Below are 19088 nucleotides of genomic sequence, written 5' to 3'. Positions count from 1 at the left end.
GTGGTACTGAAGGTGGTAGCGGTCCTGGAGAGGGGTGGCGGTGGTACCGGAGGTGGGTGGCGGTGGTACTGGAGGCTGGGTGGTGGTACTGGAGGAGGGTGGTGATGGTACTGGAGAGGCATGATGGTCCTGGAGAGGGGTGGCGGTGGTAATGGAGGTGGGTGGCATGGTGGTGGTACTGGAGAGGGGGTGGCGGTGGTACTGGAGGTGGGTGGCGGTGGTGGTACTGAAGGGGGGTGGCGGTCCTGGAGAGGGGTGGTGGTGGTACCGGAGGGTGGGTGGTGGTACTGGAGGAGGGTGGCGATGGTACTGGAGAGGCATGGTTGTCCTGGAGGTGGGTGGCGGTGGTACTGGAGGTGGGTGGCATGGTGGTGGTACTGGAGAGGGGGTGGCGGTGGTACTGGAGTGGGTGGTGGTGGCACAGTCTGGAGGGGTGGTGGCAGTCTGGAGGGAGGGTGGTGGGCTGGTGGTACTGGAGGGGGGGTGGTGGCACTGGAGAGGGGATGGTGGCATTGGAGGGAGGGGTGGCACTGGAGGGCGGTGGTGGAACAGTCTGGGGGGGGTGGTGGTGGTGGCACAGTCTGGAGGAGTGGTGGTGGTGGCACAGTCTGGAGGAGTGGTGGTGGTGGCACAGTCTGGAGGAGTGGTGGTGGTGGCACAGTCTGGAGGAGGGGGGGGGTGGTGGCATTGGAGGGAGGGGTGGCGGCAGTCTGGAGGGGTGGTGGTGGTGGCACAGTCTGGAGGGATGGTGGTGGTGGCACAGTCTGGAAGGGTGGTGGTGGTGGCACAGTCTGGAAGGGTGGTGGCACAGTCTGGAGGGGTGGTGGTGGCACTAGAGGGGTGGTGGTGGCACTAGAGGGGGCTAGTGGCAGTCTGGAGGGGTGGTGGAGGCACTAGAGGGGGGGTGGTGGTGGCACAGTCTGGAGGGGTGGTGTTGGCAGTCTGGAGGGGGGGTGGTGGGCTGGTGGTACTGGAGGGGGGGTGGTGGCACTGGAGGGGGGATGGTGGCATTGGAGGGAGGGGTGGCACTGGAGGGCGGTGGTGGCAGTCTGGAGGGGGGGGGGTGGAACAGTCTGGAGGGGTGGTGGTGGTGTCACAGTCTGGAGGGGGGGTGGTGGTGTCACAGTCTGGAGGGGGGGTGGTGGTGTCACAGTCTGGAGGGGGGGTGGTGGTGGCACAGTCTGGAGGGGGGTGGAGGGCTGGTGGCACTGGAGGGCGGGTGGTGGCACTGGAGGGGTGGTGGCACAGTCTGGAGGGGTGGTGGCACTGGAAGGGGGTGGTGGGCTAGTGGCACTCGAGGGGTGGTGGTGGCACAGTCTGGAGGGGGGGTGGTGGCACTGGAGGGAGGTGGGGGTAGCGGCACTGGAGGGGGGTGGTGGTGGCACTGGAGGGGGGTGGCACAGTCTGGAGGGGTGGTGGTGGCACAGGAGGGGGGGGGGTGGTGGGCTGGTGGCACTATGGTAGCACTGGAGGGGTGGTGGTGGCATTGGAGGGAGGGGTGGCACAGTCTGGAGGGGCGGTGGTGGCAGTCTGGAGGGGGGTGGTGAAACAGTCTGGAGGGGTGGTGATGGCACTGGAGGGCGGGGGGCACAGTCTGGAGGGGTGGTGGTGGCACTGGAGGAGGTTGTGGGCTGTTGGCACTGGAGGGGGGTGGTGGCACTGGAGAGGGGGTGGTGGGCTGGTGGCACTGGAGGGGGGGTGGTGGTGGCACAGTCTGGAGGGGGGGTGGTGGTGGCACAGTCTGGAGGGGGGGTGGAGGGCTGGTGGCACTGGAGGGCGGGTGGTGGCACTGGAGGGGTGGTGGCACAGTCTGGAGGGGTGGTGGCACTGGAAGGGGGTGGTGGTGGCACTGGAAGGGGGTGGTGGGCTAGTGGCACTCGAGGGGTGGTGGTGGCACAGTCTGGAGGGGGGGTGGTGGCACTGGAGGGAGGTGGGGGTAGCGGCACTGGAGGGGGGTGGTGGTGGCACAGGAGGGGGGTGGCACAGTCTGGAGGGGTGGTGGTGGCACAGGAGGGGGGGTGGTGGGCTGGTGGCACTATGGTGGCACTGGAGGGGTGGTGGTGGCATTGGAGGGAGGGGTGGCACTGCAGGGAGGTGGTGGCACAGTCTGGAGGGGCGGTGGTGGCACAGTCTGGAGGGGGGGTGGTGGAACAGTCTGGAGGGGGGGTGGTGGTGGCACAGTCTGGAGGGGGGGTGGTGGTGGCACAGTCTGGAGGGGGGGGGGTGGAGGGCTGGTGGCACTGGAGGGCGGGTGGTGGCACTGGAGGGGTGGTGGCACAGTCTGGAGGGGTGGTGGCACTGGAAGGGGGTGGTGGTGGCACTGGAAGGGGGTGGTGGGCTAGTGGCACTCGAGGGGTGGTGGTGGCACAGTCTGGAGGGGGGGTGGTGGCACTGGAGGGAGGTGGGGGTAGCGGCACTGGAGGGGGGTGGTGGTGGCACTGGAGGGGGGTGGTGGCACAGGAGGGGGGCTGGTGGCACTATGGTGGCACTGGAGGGGTGGTGGTGGCATTGGAGGGAGGGGTGGCACTGCAGGGAGGTGGTGGCACAGTCTGGAGGGGCGGTGGTGGCAGTCTGGAGGGGGGTGGTGAAACAGTCTGGAGGGGTGGTGATGGCACTGGAGGGCGGGTTTCACAGTCTGGAGGGGTGGTGGTGGCACTGGAGGGGGTTGTGGGCTGGTGGCACTGGAGGGGGTGGTGGCACTGGAGAGGGGGTGGTGGGCTGGTGGCACTGGAGGGGGGGTGGTGGCACTGGAGGGAGGGGGTGGCACAGTCTGGAGGGGCGGTGGTGGCGAACAGTCTGGAGGGGGATGGGGTGGAACAGTCTGGAGGGGGGGATGGGGTGGGACAGTCGGGGGGGGGGTGGAACAGTCTGGAGGGGGATGGGGTGGAACAGTCTGGAGGAGGGGATGGGGTGGAACAGTCTGGAGGGGGGGATGGGGTGGAACAGTCTGGAGGGGGGGATGGGGTGGAACAGTCTGGAGGGGGGGATGGGGTGGAACAGTCTGGGGGGGGGTGGGGTGGAACAGTCTGGGGGGTGTGGTAGAACAGTCTGGAGGGGGGGGGGCTGGTGACACTGGAGGGGGGGGTAGTGGGCTGGTGGCACTGGAGGGCAGGGGGTGGCACAGTCTGGAGGGGTGGTACTGGAGGGGCGATGGTGGGCTGGTGGCAATGGAGGGCAGGTGGTGGCACTGGAGGGGGGTGGCGGGCTGGCACAATCTGGAGGGGGGGTGGTGACTTACCGTCAATCAGTCGATGATGATGATCGATTCCCCCTCGATTCCCCCTCCTCAGAATCCTGCAGAGTGAATCCTGCAGAGTGACGTAAAGTTCCTCCACGAAGCGTGCCTCCGCTGCTCCTTGCTTCAGAGAGTGCCTTCACTGCATTGGCTGAAGGTTTTTTTGTGTCGCAGAGTCGCAAGTGCGACTGGGCCCTGTAATTTTCGCCCACTTCAGGGGGCCCACCGGCAGCCCGCCCGCCGCCCGAGGGGCCCACCTGACTGTCCGGCCGGGGGTGTGCGTGTGCGGTGTTATTAATGTCAGGTTCATGCCGTCCTTCACCAGCGTGAGAGAAGTGCTCGGTTGGCTCCGCCCCCGCCTATCCAGAGCGACTGTAAGGGAGGCGGGGGTGGAGCCAACCGAGCACTTCTCTCACGCTGGTGAAGGACGGCATGAACCTGACATTAATAACACCGCACACGCACACCCCCGGCCGGACAGTCAGGTGGGCCCCTCGGGCGGCGGGCGGGCTGCTGGTGGGCCCCCTGAAGTGGCCGAGAATTACAGGGCCCAGTCGCACTTGCGACTGTTGCGACCCTGATAATTCCGCCACTGCTCTCAGAGTAACATTATTGTTTTGTTGATTGTTTATAAAAGTACATTTGCTAATCGTCTTTTTTATGCCATGCTTGACCTAATACATTCTTCAAAGTGGAGTTCCACCCATTTAAAAGTCAGCAGCTATAAAAAGTGTAGATGCTGATTTTTAATAATCAGACAATCACCAGTCCCACGGTCCAGAGATGCAAACGTATGAAGCCTCGCTCCTCTCCCCCTCCTCTCCGAGGCACCGGCATTCTTACTGTTCTCACAGCCAGGCACGCACTGCACATTCGCGAGCTGTGCTGCACGATGTGAATGGCCGGGCAATCTTCTGGGACATGTGAGGTGTCCCAGAAGTTTTCAGGGAGGAAGGGGGAGAGGAACTTCCTTCCGATGCTGTGGAGCCAGGGGAGGAAGTGGGAGCTGGGTACCTATAAAAACAGGGTACCTGCTCCTCCCCCCAAAAAAACACATGCCAAATGTGGCATGTCAGGGGGTCACCTGCACTTAAAGTGGAAGTTCCATTTTTGGGTGGAACTCCGCTTTAACATACTTCAAGGTGTATGTTCACACTGGCACTACATGACTGTTGTATGACTGTCGATCCGACTTTTCCCTGCGAGATCGGTCCTACTTCCATCCGACTTGAATAAACAGAATACGATTTTGCTCTGACTTTGAGATAGTCTGACTTGTCCTTTGACCAATAAAAACAATCCCAGTGTGACATAAATTTCTTTTCCTGCTGCTCTAATCACCATGCTGGATGTCACAAGTCAGATGGCTAGGACAAGGATCCGACTTTACCCCGACTTCAATGATATTGAATGAGATAAAAAAGGACCAAAGTAGTGCAGAAACCTTTTTCAAAGTCGGACCTACTTGTGTCGGACCAGTTAAGACGGCTCTCATAGGGAACCATTGATTTGTACACGTCATTCGACATGTGCTTCCAAAGTCAGAGTATATGTCGCAGCAAGGTGAAACGGGCCTATTGGTAAGCTCAGTTGAATGAGGTGTGCCATCTTCAGGTGTGTATAGACATCACAAATCACTTCAGCAACTCTTCTGGGGGTAGCACTACACCAGTAATATATTGTGCCCCACGCATGGTAATGAAGCTCCTGTTCAACTACAAAAACTGACTGACAGCACACCAAACACAACTATGGAGGCAACCACTACAAGTAAGGCATGACGCTGTGTCCTGTGCAAGCCAAGTGATATGGCCACTGTAACAAACTGAGCCTCTTTGCTAAATGTTGCCATTCCACCCCTAGTAATTCTGTTCATAACTTAAAGCAGGCATATCAAGCCTGATGACCTAGAGATTTATGCAATCGTAAGGATCAGACAATTTTAAACTTTGTAATTGCTAATGTCAAAGTTCTGCTTCTGTCATAGTCATATGTCATAGAAGCAAAGGTTTTCATTTAAAATTCAGCAACTTACAATACCCATTTTCATCATTACCCACTCCTTGAGACACTGACCACTCTCACAGGCTACAGAGAGTGTGAGACATTGGCATGTATATGGATATGTGAACGGCGGCATCACTTTCTCTATGGTAGTAAGTTTACTTTGAGAACTGATCACCAAGCCTAACTTCCTTGCTTTGTATACATTGATGGGCAGACAGGCTGTTTCAGTAGAACTTTGATGTTGGCTATAGGCCAGTAAAGTTAAATCAATTAGCAGATTATTTGTCCTGTGTTGTCCTTAATCCAGAAAAATCCAATGTGTGTGTAAGACACCATTGGACCTGTGTAAGTTTGCGTGTCCAGTGAAGAAATTTGTGTCTTTTTGAACCCTTAGAGGGTTCCGAGGCTATTGAGCACATGGTGGGAGATGGAGTGGTTTATTTTTTTTCCAATTGGGACCCCTAACTTATAGGCTGGAGGATGGATCAACTTGGCATGCTATCAGGTTAGCATTTGCTCAAGATTCTTTGCTCGGGCAGGGTGCTACTCCAAATTGGCTCACTTGGAATGAGGCATCTAGCCCTACCACATGGCCACAAACATCCAACAGAAGACTGACAATAACTCCCACTCTCATGAACTAATGTTACCAAATTCTAAAGGGTAACTGGGGGGGGGGGGGGGGATATTGTGTATTGCTTTTTAACCTGCTCCCGCCAATGTGGCGCATATATGCACATGCCTTGCACGCTCTGCAGCAGGGACCCGAAAGCTCATGATACAGACATGGGATCAGTAGCGTTCCGATCATGTGACCGCTGTGACAGCCAATTACAGCAGTCAGTTGACCCAAGTTAACAGTCTGCCTGCATTGTGGGGATACCAACATATTGCTCTCAGCCTCCCCCAAATTTCTAAATTCCTTTTTTTAGCTTTGGTGATTTGACTTCCCATTAGGCCCCTTTCACACTGGGGCAGTTTGGGTGTCAGCGGTAAAGCGCCGCTATTTTTACTGGCACTTTACCGTCTTTTTAGCGGCGGTATGCGGCCGCTAGTGGGGCGGTTTTAACCCCCGCTAGAGGCCAAAAAAGGGTTAAAACTGCCCGCAAAGCGTCGCTGCAGCGGCGCTTTGCCGGCGGTATAGCCGCGCTGCCCCATTGATTTCAATGGGTAGGAGCAGTAAATACATCGCTCCTTCACCGCTCCAAATATGCAGCTAGCGGGACTTTTTTCACTGTCCTGCTGGTGCATCGATCCAATTTGAAAGCCCTCCTGCTTTCACACTGGAGTGAAAGGGGCCGTTTTTTTTAGATGCTACACAGGCGCTATTTTTAGCACTGTAGGGCCTGAAAACCGCCCCAGTGTGAAAGGGGCCTTAGAGGATGTCTATTTTTGTTCTTCATGTTTCTACAGTATGTGGAAACATAGCCACCCTCTCTTGCTCACTCCAAGCATGTACTATGGACATTGGGACATGTAGTCTGCACAGAGCAGCACACTGCAATTAACGTGCAATGAAGTGAGGGGAAAAAAAGAGAGGTTCAAAAGCTTACAGACGATGTTAAAAGGAGGCAGAAAAACACAAATTATGACACAATCTCATGAAAAATAGATTACAAGCCATTAAGTAGTGGATGTGTAAAGATAATTTTTTTGAGAATAAGGATATCACTTAGTGGCATTTTAATATTGCTAAGAAATTGACTCTTGGACTTGATGTCCTTGTAATTTACAGTAAAGAGAACATTATCCCATGTTCATAATTACATCTTCAAAGCCCTAACAGGTCATAATTTATGTGAATTTTTCTCCATGATGATTATTTGTACCTTCAAAGAAATGTGGAATCACAGGTCAGTTTAGTGAGTTCTTCAATGCCTATTTGTTAACATTGTGTTTAAACATTAAGCCCGAGGACAGAAAGGAACCTGAAAATCTTCACAGAGCTTTATGTATCAGGATAGGCCTTCAAATGTTTTTGACCCCAGATATTCTGTGTCCTTCAGAACAGCTGCAGTCTGCTCATTTTAAAATTGACACAGAGTTTAAGTGCATGAAGAGTTGTTGTTTCTAAAAAATGATACTGCGATATGTTATTTAATATATGATGTTAGGATTTTGCGCCTTAAAGGATAAGACCTTGTTACCATAAAATAGTCCTGTAAGGAAGAAGTCACTGACCTGTAAGAAGTATGCTGGATGAGAATTCAGAAATTTCAGACTTCACTAGCTGTGTGCTTGTTCCAGGCCACCAGCAATGACAGCTACTTTGTTTCTTACCTGACAGTTTATGGGTTAGTTTGAAGAGTTCAGTCATGGTAAATGCATAATTCTGCAGATATCAAAGACGTATATGTAGCCAGGAGGCGGCTATTGTTGCTTGCAATTCAGGGACAGTGTGCAGTGCTGTTGATGTGACGCTGTCTTCCTCTAGTGTTGGCTTGGACTCCATGTTGTCATTTTCAGGAGTATAGAGCATAGAGCGAAGCAAAGCATCGTGGGATGTGTAGTTCAGAATGCTGTTTTTTCAATTTCCACAGGACTGCCCTGAACTACAACTAACAGATGGCTGGGGGAGAAGAACAGACTGCTGGGAGAGGGTATAAAGGGGAAGGTCTAGCCTAGATTGCTCTCTTGGGACCTCAGCCTGGATCTGCCAACAGGAACTCTGTGCCTGTGGGCACTGCGGCTGAGTCGCAGCATGTATGAGAAAGAGTTACCAAGAGGTGTCCAGAGGGACAACTGTGGAAAGCATCGCCTCCCTATCTTTCAGTGGTCTGGAGGCTGTTCCTGCTCCTTCCACGCCACCTGCATTTCAGATCAGGGTGGGCCGTGGCATGGTGCGACGGAGTTCGGACACCATTCACTGAGCCAGGACCTGGAGAGAGATCCTGAAAAGCCATCACCATCTTGATTGCTACCAGCAACTTCAGTTATAATGTCGGTGAGTGGGCACCTGCCCATTTAATCCTATATACACTGTATACAGACACCATTGTCTTTGTCCATATCTCTGATACTTGTAGTGCCACCGGATGCAAGTAAATTTGATCCCATAGACACTGTATACAGACACCTGTGATTTTGCTCACATCTCTGGCATCTGTAGCCCTACAGGATACAATACCATTAAACAAACCTGCACTGTGATCACTTGTGCTTAGGCTATAAAGGAAAATTTGCTCTGCTCTACCATCCAGGAATATTTAATCTACCGTTCTTTAAGAGCTAGCTGAAGATCTGCCAGATTCCAAGGAGTTACCTCTAACCCCTTTTATCCCTTCTCAATCTTTACAAGTGACTAGTGTTGTTTAACATAAGGGCACTGCTCCCATTTATTTGGAACTCTGCTTAAAGGTGGCAGTCAAGTTAGATACAACAATTTGCTGAATGTTTTGCCAGTTTCTTTGATGTTAAGTGCCTGTGGGCACGGGAGACACAAAGGAGTGGTCTGATATGGTCAACAAAGCGCCGGTCCCTTACCTTTCTGCTGCCTGTTCACATAGGCTTCATTGACTGAAACTGGGTTTGATTGTATTTAACCACATTGTGTTTCTTTGCAACAACCCTTAGATTGTATAATTGCATTTATTACTGGTGCCATCAGCTAAGATATCTTTATGACATACAGTCTTATGTTATTTACTCCTTTGTGTCACTCTTGCCAAACAAAACTAAACTGTTTCATCAGTATTGTGTACGTTTTTTATAACTGGTGTCAACAGGTAATAATGACTGAACCCAGGGTGTCAGAGGTCTTGCAGAGTCAGGGCAACCAGTGGGGTACAGATTCTATCAGCGGCCCTCATGAGGGTACATATATTTACATTCAGTATCTATTATTAGCTATGTATGCAACCAATGTAGCCTACTTTCAAAATTAAAATGCAGCTTGATTATGTATCCAGGTGTTACCTGTAGTCTGATCACAAATCACAGATGTCTTCTATCCATTTTAATTCTCCCTCTTGGTGGCTCAAACACCTATTTTAACCTCCCGGCCTCAAGTATAAAAAAAGCACTTTGAGCAAGGTTTTGCGATAAACTGGGAAACATATTATTCAGTATTGATGCAATAGATATAAGCTGACAATTTTAATGAAAACCATTAAGCTACTTTCACACTGAGCCGCCCGTCCATTCAGGCTAAAGCGCCACTCATTTTAGCGGGGCTTTAGTGCTGTTTAAGTGGCACCTTTGGACCACTTTTCGGCCTCTAGTGGGGTGCTTTTAACCCCCAAAAAATGGGTTACCAACTCCCATTTTGCATCGCTTTCAAATCGCTTTGAAAGCGCTGCCCATTCAGTCCGATGGGCAAGGCGTTTTGGGAGCAATAAATATAGCACTCCCAATCCACCCCAAAGATGCTGCTTGCAGGACTTTTCAGAATGTTCCGCAAGTGCATCGTCCAGTGTGAAAAGACACACTGGAATGAATGGGAGGTGCTTTTCAGGTGCAGAGGCTATTTCTAGCACTAAAGTGCCTGAAAACTGCCCCAGTGTGAAAGGGGTCTTATTGTTTTTAATCATTTGTGATGTCAGTAGTCAGTGACATTTTTTTTTAAGTTGTCTTCACACATTTATAAGTCACCTAATGTATTGTACTGCAATTTTCTAAGCATAGAATGCATGATAGAGTTTTTGATTTCTTCTGTTTGAAATACAGTTATTAGTTCAAAAATGAATGTGAGAAATTTTGTCTGTGAAGGTATCACTATTGGAGCTGCTTGCAGTCTGGCCTTAGTACGATCCATCCTCTGTGAAGCCGTGTCTCAGCTACCAGCAGAGAAAAGCAAGATCTTCCATGTCATTCTCCAGCAGCTGGCAGGACCGCACATACGAAGTGAAGCTGTAAGTATCACTCATATCAGGGCTTTTTTTCTCAGAAAATAGTTGCAGGAATTCACCAACCCCACCCCCGACACACTTTCCTAAAGAAAGCAGTGGTAAAGCATATGTAATATGCAGTCCAGCATACAGAGTGCAGGGCTCAGGAGTATGTAACGCAAAACCCATTGTACAGAGTACAGCAATAATAAGGAGTACCATCCAGAGGCCTTTATTATGTAACATACAGCATAGCATACAGAGTATAGCAGTTCTGAGTATGTAATGTACAAGATGTTACAAAATTCTCACCACTGGACCCTGCAGGCTGTGTCATACATTACATACTCTTGGCCACTAACTTTGTATGTGTTACTGTCCCCCCAGCAAATATCCCTGGCCTTCCCCCTCAAGTATCCCCCCAAAAGCAACCATCAAATACTCACTTCTGCTTATCTCTTTGCTTACCTCTGTGTTCCCTATCCACACCTAACCTTTGCAACCCTCATTCACAGCTCACCTCTTCTTTCACCTGTCCACAGCGCCACTCTGCACCCCTATCCACAACTCACTTTGCTCCCCCCACCTTCAACATCTCACCTCTGCACCCCTCTAACTACAGCTTACACCCCCAGTCTACAACTCACCTCTGCACCCCCATCCATATTATTTCTTCGCCCCTTCTGCACCCCCATCTAATCTAAAGCTCATCCCAATCCACAGCTCTCATCTTTGCCACCTCTGCACCTCCAGCTTCCCCTACAGCTCTCACCTCTGCACAGCCTGCCCCATTCTCCACAGCTCTTATTTTGCACAATCTGCCCTGCCCCCTCCACATCTCTCACTTTGCTCAACCTGCCTTCTGGCCACTGCAGCTCTTACCTCTGTACAAAGCTGCCTCCTTCCCATTCTACTCTCTAGCCACATTGCCGCCCCCAAGCTGTCCTCTCTGCTAAAATTCCCCCTCTCCTCTCTGCACAAACCCCTCACTTTCCCAGCCCTCCTCTCAAATCCCCCATACCTTCCCAGCCCTCCTCTCAAATCCCCCCACTTTCCCAGCCCTCCTCTCCACACACATCCCCCCCCCACTTTCCTAGTCCTCCTCTTCGCACAAATCCCCCCCCTACTTTCCCAGCTCTCTTCTACACACAGATCCCCCCACTTTCCCAGCTCTTTTCTGCACAAATCTCCCCCAATTTCCCAGCCCTCCTATCTGCAACACCCCTCCACTTTGCCAGACCTCCTCTCCGAACACATCCCCCCCACTTTCCCAGCCCTCCTCTCCACACAAATCCCCCCCAATTTCCCAGATCTCCTCTGCAAAAATCCCCCCCCCTACTTACCCAGCCCTCCTCTACGCACAAATCCCCCCCCACATACATTTTTCCAGTTTTCCTCTCTAAAACGTTTTCCCCCAATTCTTCTCCATGCTCAAATCTCCCCACGCACTTTCACAGTTCTCTCTGCACAATCTCCCCTCCCCCTTTCTTTCATAGTTCTCTCTACGCAAACTCAGTCCCTGGGGAGCTCTCTCTCCCTCCCCTCATTTTTAATTCCCAGCTCCATCACCTCTTCCACCGCCAGTGCCCCAATCCATATGGTATGCGTGGGCTTTTTTTTTGCAGCTGATCGAGGAACTGTAGCTGGGGCTACTCCGCTCCTCCTCTCTCCGTACTAAAATGTGACTAGAGGCGGGGATGGAAGCTGCCTCCTGAATTAACACAGCCAGCTGTACATTGCCATGCTGGGACCTGAAGAGCTCGATGGCTGTGCAGCGCTAGTGTGTCATGACAGGTTGGAGCAGAGAGGGCTGTCATAGTTGCCGGATTGGCCTTCCGACAGAAAAAAGCCCTGCAAATTATCAAATTAAACCTAGGAATGGGTCCATTCAAAATATTTTCTTTTGGGATTAGGTCATCTGATTTATACAAATGAATGCTCACATATGCTAACCTGTTAGGTGTATGATTCAATCAAATATATAGTACATTGGTAGCACCAAAATTCCATTCTATTTTAATAAAATAAAGAGTTCCATATAGCCTGGTGCTTGGCTAAGAATTGAGAGTGAGAGAAACACTGGCTGCAGCTGCTCTCTGTAGCTGTTTCCCTGTGGCACTGAACTTGTTAACAGCTGTATCAGCAAGAGGAGGGAGCTGCTAAGCAGGAAGAGTTTAATAGTCTGAGTCAGGCAGCACTGTACTCTGGGAATTGTAGTCCAGGAGAAAGAGACTATTCTAAAAACAAGAGCTTTTGAATGGCATTTTGCCACAGGAGATTGCCAGAATGAAGGGAAAGAGCTGCATTTTCTCAGGCTCTATAGGACACAGTTGGCACTGCCCCATGCACGTGCACTGCTACTGCTGAATTGGATCCAGAGTGCTGATTTCTTGGTGCTGACAGTCAGAGTCACCTGGGTGCAAAGCAAAGGATAAATCTCTGTGTGTGACTAGATCATGAGCTGCAGTATCATTGGGACTGGTGAGCTACTGCTGTGGGGAATTACTATCTGCTGGTATAGAGACTGAGCTTTGAGGAACTGACCATTAAGCTATCTAGTAGCCTTATTGCTACCTGCAGGCTTGACTGGGTCTATTCTCGTGTGCACCAACAGTACAACTGGGCCCCAAGGCTAGTCGGCCAAAGAGATAGGACTAAAGACTGTCCCTATAGTTATCAGTGTGTATGCCCCACCTACTTTCTCAGGGACTCTATTATATAGTCTCTCAGAAAAAATCTCTTTGTATGGTGCAGCTAAGTTACTGATAATGGATAGACTAATTCCAATCCAAATATTTCTCTGGAGAGTTTTCTAACTGGGTCCAGATTGTAGGTCTGGCAGAAGCTTGACAATGGAAAAACCCATTAACTAGTTCATATTCTTGTTTTTTAAACTTGTATAAGACTGCCTCCCGTATAGATCTAGCTTTCGCTAATTTGGCTATATTATCAGATATGGTAGATGTTAAATATTTGCCTAGTGGGTTATCTGATCATGCTCCGTTAATGCTCACACTTTGTCTTTATTATTTTCGGGATGCTGATCAGTGGAGAATGGGAACCCACTGGATTTTACATTTAGATGTGGTTAATAAAATTCCGCCCCTTCTAACAGAGTACTGGGAACTTAATGCAGAATCTTCCGCTCCAGCAATAACATGGGATGTTTTTAAGGCCTATAACAGAGGATACTATATATCCGTTATTAAGCAGTTAATAGGGCCCAATGAGCAAATAGTGATCTTTTGCAGGCTACAGTGGATGAAAAAACAGTTATATGCTGCAGATCCTTCAGAGGCTAATTTCAATGCTGAAACAACATGTCAATAGGGCCCTTCATTTGTATATGGCTGAGGTAATGTGGCTGGATCTATATAAAAATAAGCAAAAGTCCTTTCAGAAAAGGGATCATAATAGTCGTTTCTAGCCATGATGACTAAATGTGAACAGCCTAGTATTCTGATTTCGGAAATATGAACCCCCTCAGGAGATATGATTTCTACACAGCCTAAATTCTGAAGATCTTTCCCCAATTCTATCAGACACTATATACATCTCAGTTGAACCCTGTTTTCCAGCCAATGGAATTATCAGCTTGGCTGGACTCAGTAGCATTGGCTTGGTTATTGGATAATGAGAGTTAGACATTAGTAAGTCCTATAACATTGGAAGAAGTACTTTCGTCCATTGGTTTCTTTCCCATGAGGAAGTCACCGGGACCGGATGGCCTTCCATTCAAATTCTGCAAGGCCCATGGAGATCTACTTGCTCCTCCTTGGCCATACTTTTCTCTAATTGTCTAAAGGAGGGAGCTTTGCCAGACTCAATGAGCCATGCCCATATAGTGCTAATTTATAAGCCCCTAAAAGATCCATTCTCTTGTGCCCTATACAGGCCTATTGCTCTCTTGAATGTAGATTTCATTATTTTGACAAAACGTATTTCCTGACGATTACAACCTATGATATCTAGCATTATTGATCCAGATCAGATGGGGTTCATGGCCGGTAGAGCCACTGATGGGAATCTGCAAAGTTTATATACTAATATCCATGCTTCACATCTTAATATAGGTTCTAGGGTGGTTGCCTCTCTAGATATAGAGAAGGCTTTTGACACTCTTGAATGGGCCTTTCTATGGGAGGTGCTCCGCAGAATGGGCTTTCCAATGGTATTTATAAAATGGTTGCAGGTCCTATATAGACATCTCACAGCTGCCGTGAAAATGTGGGGGGGGGGGGGAGGAGGATTGTCAGCTTCATTTTTGTTATTTAGGGGAACTCAGCAGGGCTGCCCCCTGTCTCCGACCCTCTTTGTTATTGCTATGGAGACTGTTACAGAGGCTCTTCGAACTTCGCCCAATATAAGGGGGTTGTGGATTCGTTCGTTGAAGGAGAGGTTAGCACTGTATGCGGATGATCTTTTATTATTTTTGAATGATGCTGGATCCTCTCTCCAAGGAGCTTTACAGATATTGGATTTTTCAACTGTCACTGGGCTGAAGGTAAATTGGGCTAAGTCTTTGTTGTTCCCGATAGATATTGAGGCCTGTAGTATGGCCCCAAATGATATTCCATTGCAGTGGGTAGATAACTTCAAGTACTTAGGAGTGGTAATCTCTTGCCAAGCCTCTGAATTTATTTCCTTGAATCTGACCCTGATCCTAGGAGATATTGGGTTAAAGCTGCAAGTGTGGAAGTCATTACCATTATCCTTATTGGGACGTATTAACCTTTTAACCTTTTAAAAATGAAACTTATATCAAAACGTATGTGCCTTTTTAGACATTCTCCTTAGTGGCTCCCTGGCTCCTTTTTTACAAGATTAAATCAACTTTTTTCATCCTTCATATGGGGATAAAAAAACCCAGATATAAATTAACCACCCTGATGTGTCCTTGTTTTTTGGCCACTCAACTGGTTACGGCCATATGGTGGTTGAGTCCGGATTTAACCAACTCCTCCACTCCGCTTGAAGCAGTGGTGGTGGGCTCTATAGAGGCTCTTAAGGTAGTCGTATTTATGGGTTGTAGGGCTCTTTACCAGTTGACTGCTTCAATGCTCAACACTATGAGCTTGAGAGGCTGGCCTTAGATGTGAACATTATTCCAAAGACGAGATGCCCCTTTATGGCTAAATCCTACCCTTCCTTGAATGTATAAATTACCTGAGCCTATTGCATTGACTAAATATAATATCAAACTATTTTCTCAGGTGGTTACTGATCGGAAAATGTCCTCTTTTTCAACACTTGCCTCAACTTTTAGCTTGCCTGGTTCTTACTTATTTAGATTACAGCTTTCTCATTCATTTCATGCCCAGTTTCCACAAGATAGTTTAATGATTACACAATCCACTCTAGAATCAGTGCTTAGGTATGAATGTACGGAGAGGTCCACCTCGAGGTTATGTTCCCGTATTAACCTAATTTCCCTACTGCCATTGGAGGGTCTTAGGGCTAGATGGGTGCGAGACATACCGGATCTGTACATAGAAGACTGGAGGAGTGTGTGAGATTTCCTTTTGCGATCCTTGGTGTCTTTGAGAGGCCATATGAGCCAATTTAAATTGGTACATAGAGCATATCTTACACCATACAGACTTCGGAAATATAAATACTGAGTGCTCTTCTGAGTGTTGTCAGTGTGGAGTGGTTCAGGGGGATTTCTCACACATTTTTTAGCCCTGTCCACATATACCTGTTTTTTGGGAAGTGGTAGATCTGTTGAATTCTGTTACCTCTGCTCCCTTGCCGTTTCAATGTCTGTATGTCTGTTGGGTCTGGTCGAGGTTACTCTTCCTACAGTGCCAGAGCAAGTGTCTGCTAATACTACATTATTCTATGCAAAAAAAACTATTGCTTTGTATTAAAAAAAAAATCCTCTTCTCCCACGCTTTTATACTAGAAACAATTGGTAAATAATAATCTTACACTGTATAGCGATACTTACACGAATAGGGGTTGACAAAGTCTCGGCAAAGTCCCTGGATAAGCCATGTGCGGCATCTAATGTGTATGGGCAGACTTAAGTTTATTGCATATGGGTTGATAGTTAATTTGGTAAACGGTACAGTTTAGATCTCATTCGAGTCAAAATATTTTTCTTTTTCGTTAACAATTTTTTTGTTCTAATTTGCTATTTTGAATTGATAGCTACTATACTATGCAATGTGATTGGATTTTGAAGCTGCTTTATTATTTTGATTCAATGTGTATGATGTTTTATTTTGTCTTGTTTTGTCTGTTGTTTTATTAATAAAAAGATCTATATATATTTATATATATATAAAAACATATATAAAAAAGCCTGTCCCTTTACAACTGCTACAACTTCACCAGAGATCTTCATCTATTGCTTATGCTAAAAGGTACCTCTCTGGGGACATTGCTCCATATCCCAACCATTCTCAGGGAGTGCACTCTAGACTTCATATAGTATTATTATTCACATTACAATAAATGCTTATATGCACTGTTTATTGCAAATCTACCTTCTGTGTGTTTATTTATTATCAAACCTCCATTTATTCTAACCCTTACCAATACAATGAGTTAATCACCACTAAACAGTTTTGTGTATATTTCCTGGTGCTAATTCACAGCTGAGATAAAGGTATCTATACTCACATTCTTATAAGTGCTTGCAGTAACTTTCATTCAACCAGTTTTGTCAGAGGGGCTGAGGTTGTTCTTGAAATCGAGGTGCAGAACAGAGAACACAAATTAGCAAGCAGCTCCTGTGGGTGCAGCGCCACAAACAGAAAAGAAAAACTAACTTTTTTAAATTATTGAACACATGCTATCTCTTGCATTTTTTTTAGTTAGGATATTTTATAAAGAGCATTTGTAAGAGAACATTATGTATAGCAATTCAAACTCAACAATTATATGACAACAGCAATGTTCTAATGTTAACTGTAGCTATGAGTTATTGAACTATCATCACTGCTCAGTGCACTCTCAATAATAAACATTTCTGATAGCAGAGAAATGTATTTTCAGATTTTTTTCAGCTAGGCAATCTTTACAAATTCTCAATACAATGAAATCAGATTGGCTGTTACTGCACTTTTGCTGTGTTATTGCTCTTTTCTCTGTTTTACCTTACAAAGTGGGGCAAATCAGCATTTCTAATAATCTATGTAGTAACCAGGGAAAATAATTGGTAACACACTATGCCGTGAAGGACTGAAATCCTGCAGCGCCTGCAAGGTCCCCCTGCTCAAGAAAGCACATGTACATACTCGTCTGAAGTTTGTTAATGAATATCTGAATGATTCAGAGGAGAACTGGATGAAAAAAGTTGGCATCAACTCAACTCGCTGTGTTTGGAGTAGGAGGAATGCTGCCTATGACCCCAAGAACACCACCCCCAACATTAAACATGGAGGTGGAAACATTATGCTTTGGGGGTGTTTTTCTGCTAAGGGGACAGGACAACTTCACCGCATCAAAGGGACGATGGACAGGGCCATGCATCGTCAAATCTTGGGTGAGAACCTCCTTCCCTCAGCCAGGGCATTGAAGATGGGTCATGAATGGGTATTCTAGCATGACAATGACCCAAAACACACAGCCAAGGCAAAAAAGAAGTGGCTCAAGAAGAAGCACATTAAGGCCCTGGAGTGGCCTAGCCAGTCTCCAGGCCTTAATCCCATGGAAAATATGTGGAGGGAGCTGAAGGTTCCAGTTACCAAATGTCAGCCTCAAAACCTTAATGACTTGGAGAGAATCTGCAGAGAGGAGTGGGACAAAATCCCTTCTGAGATGTGTGCAAACCTGGTGGCTAACTACAAGAAACATCTGACCTCTGATTGCCAACAAGACTTTTGCCACCAAGTATTAATTTATGTCATGTAAAGGGTCAAATACTTATTTCAATTGCTAAAATGCAAATCAATTTAAAAACTTTTTTGAAATGCGTTTTTCTGGATATTTTTGTGGTTATTCTGTCTCTCACTGTTAAAATAAACTTACCTTTAAAATTATAGACTGATCATTTCTTTGGCAGTGGACAAACGTAGAAAATCAGTAGGGGATCAAATACTTTTTTTCCCTCACTGTACTTATCTTTGGCTGTCCAACTTTTATATGTAATCATTTGAATGGTGACTTCTGGATTGGAATTTAACAAAGAGATCAAAAAAGAACAAACTGTAGGTGAAAATGTAAAACATCCTATAGTAGGGTGGTGGCATAATTGTATGTCTCCTACATTGTGAAGCCTAACCAATATGTAGCGATAGGAAGTTGCCATTGCTGACGTCTATTTTTTGACTCATTGACCTGGAAAACATAGGCATGGAAAGGTAACCCAAATGTATCCTGACTCTTTGTATCCAACTTACTGTACCACCCTGTCTTCATTGCCCCACTATAATTACCCAAAAATATACTGACACAAAGGTTGGGATTAGGCACTACGTATCAAATATTTCCTTGTATCTGCGTAAGCCATTTCCACAGTCCCTGCCACATTGCACCGAATCTTAAATGAAAACCTTCTGCAGATACACCATTGTACTGCCAGTTAATCCACCATAACTGGAATACCACTGGGGACCCATACCGTCCCAATTTTCTAATTACAGCAGATTATTTAAAATGCCTCCGAAGACCCAAGTACCACAGCGCAAAGTGTGAAACCTCACACCTTTGTGCTCTGCCACAAACGTAATACCCACTGTATCCCATCCTGCAGGCCCAGCGACCACAGATCTGTGCCCACTGCTTTCAGGCGGACCCCATCACTGTCACGTGTCATGGCCGAGTCTAGGCCTGCCATCCTGTGTGAGGGAGAGGGGGAGGAAGGGAGGCCCCGCCCACCACCTGCAGAGTGACACCAGGACCCACTCCTGGGGCCTGCCCACCCCTAGAACACACAACAGATAAAACAGAAAGCTGCAAAGAAGGGACAACATTAGACAATGACTTACCAGGATGATGAGGACGAGGTCCCACAGTCGCCATTCCAGAATCCACCGTCAACAACCTCCATGAGGTGACATCCTCTTCTGCAC

The 19088-nt window shown here is 48.0% G+C and overlaps 1 protein-coding gene across 1 annotated transcript in view; it reads left to right on the top strand.

The window, feature by feature from the left end:
• LOC143924364 (aldehyde oxidase-like) overlaps window positions 1-19088 on the top strand; it is a 203685-nt gene that overhangs the window by 84366 nt on the left and 100231 nt on the right. Inside the window, exon 4 of the mRNA XM_077448644.1 lies at window positions 9950-10092. Within this exon, the coding sequence (XP_077304770.1) occupies window positions 9950-10092 (143 nt within the window). The remainder of the gene's footprint in view (window positions 1-9949; window positions 10093-19088) is intronic.

The sequence above is a fragment of the Lithobates pipiens genome, unplaced genomic scaffold, assembly GCF_037356315.1.
Source record: "Lithobates pipiens isolate NorthernLeopardFrog02 unplaced genomic scaffold, aLitPip1_a1.2 Scaffold_22, whole genome shotgun sequence".
NCBI lineage: Eukaryota > Metazoa > Chordata > Amphibia > Anura > Ranidae > Lithobates > Lithobates pipiens.
The sequence above is the reverse complement of the archived record's forward strand: the minus strand, read 5'-3'. Positions and strand labels throughout refer to the sequence as shown.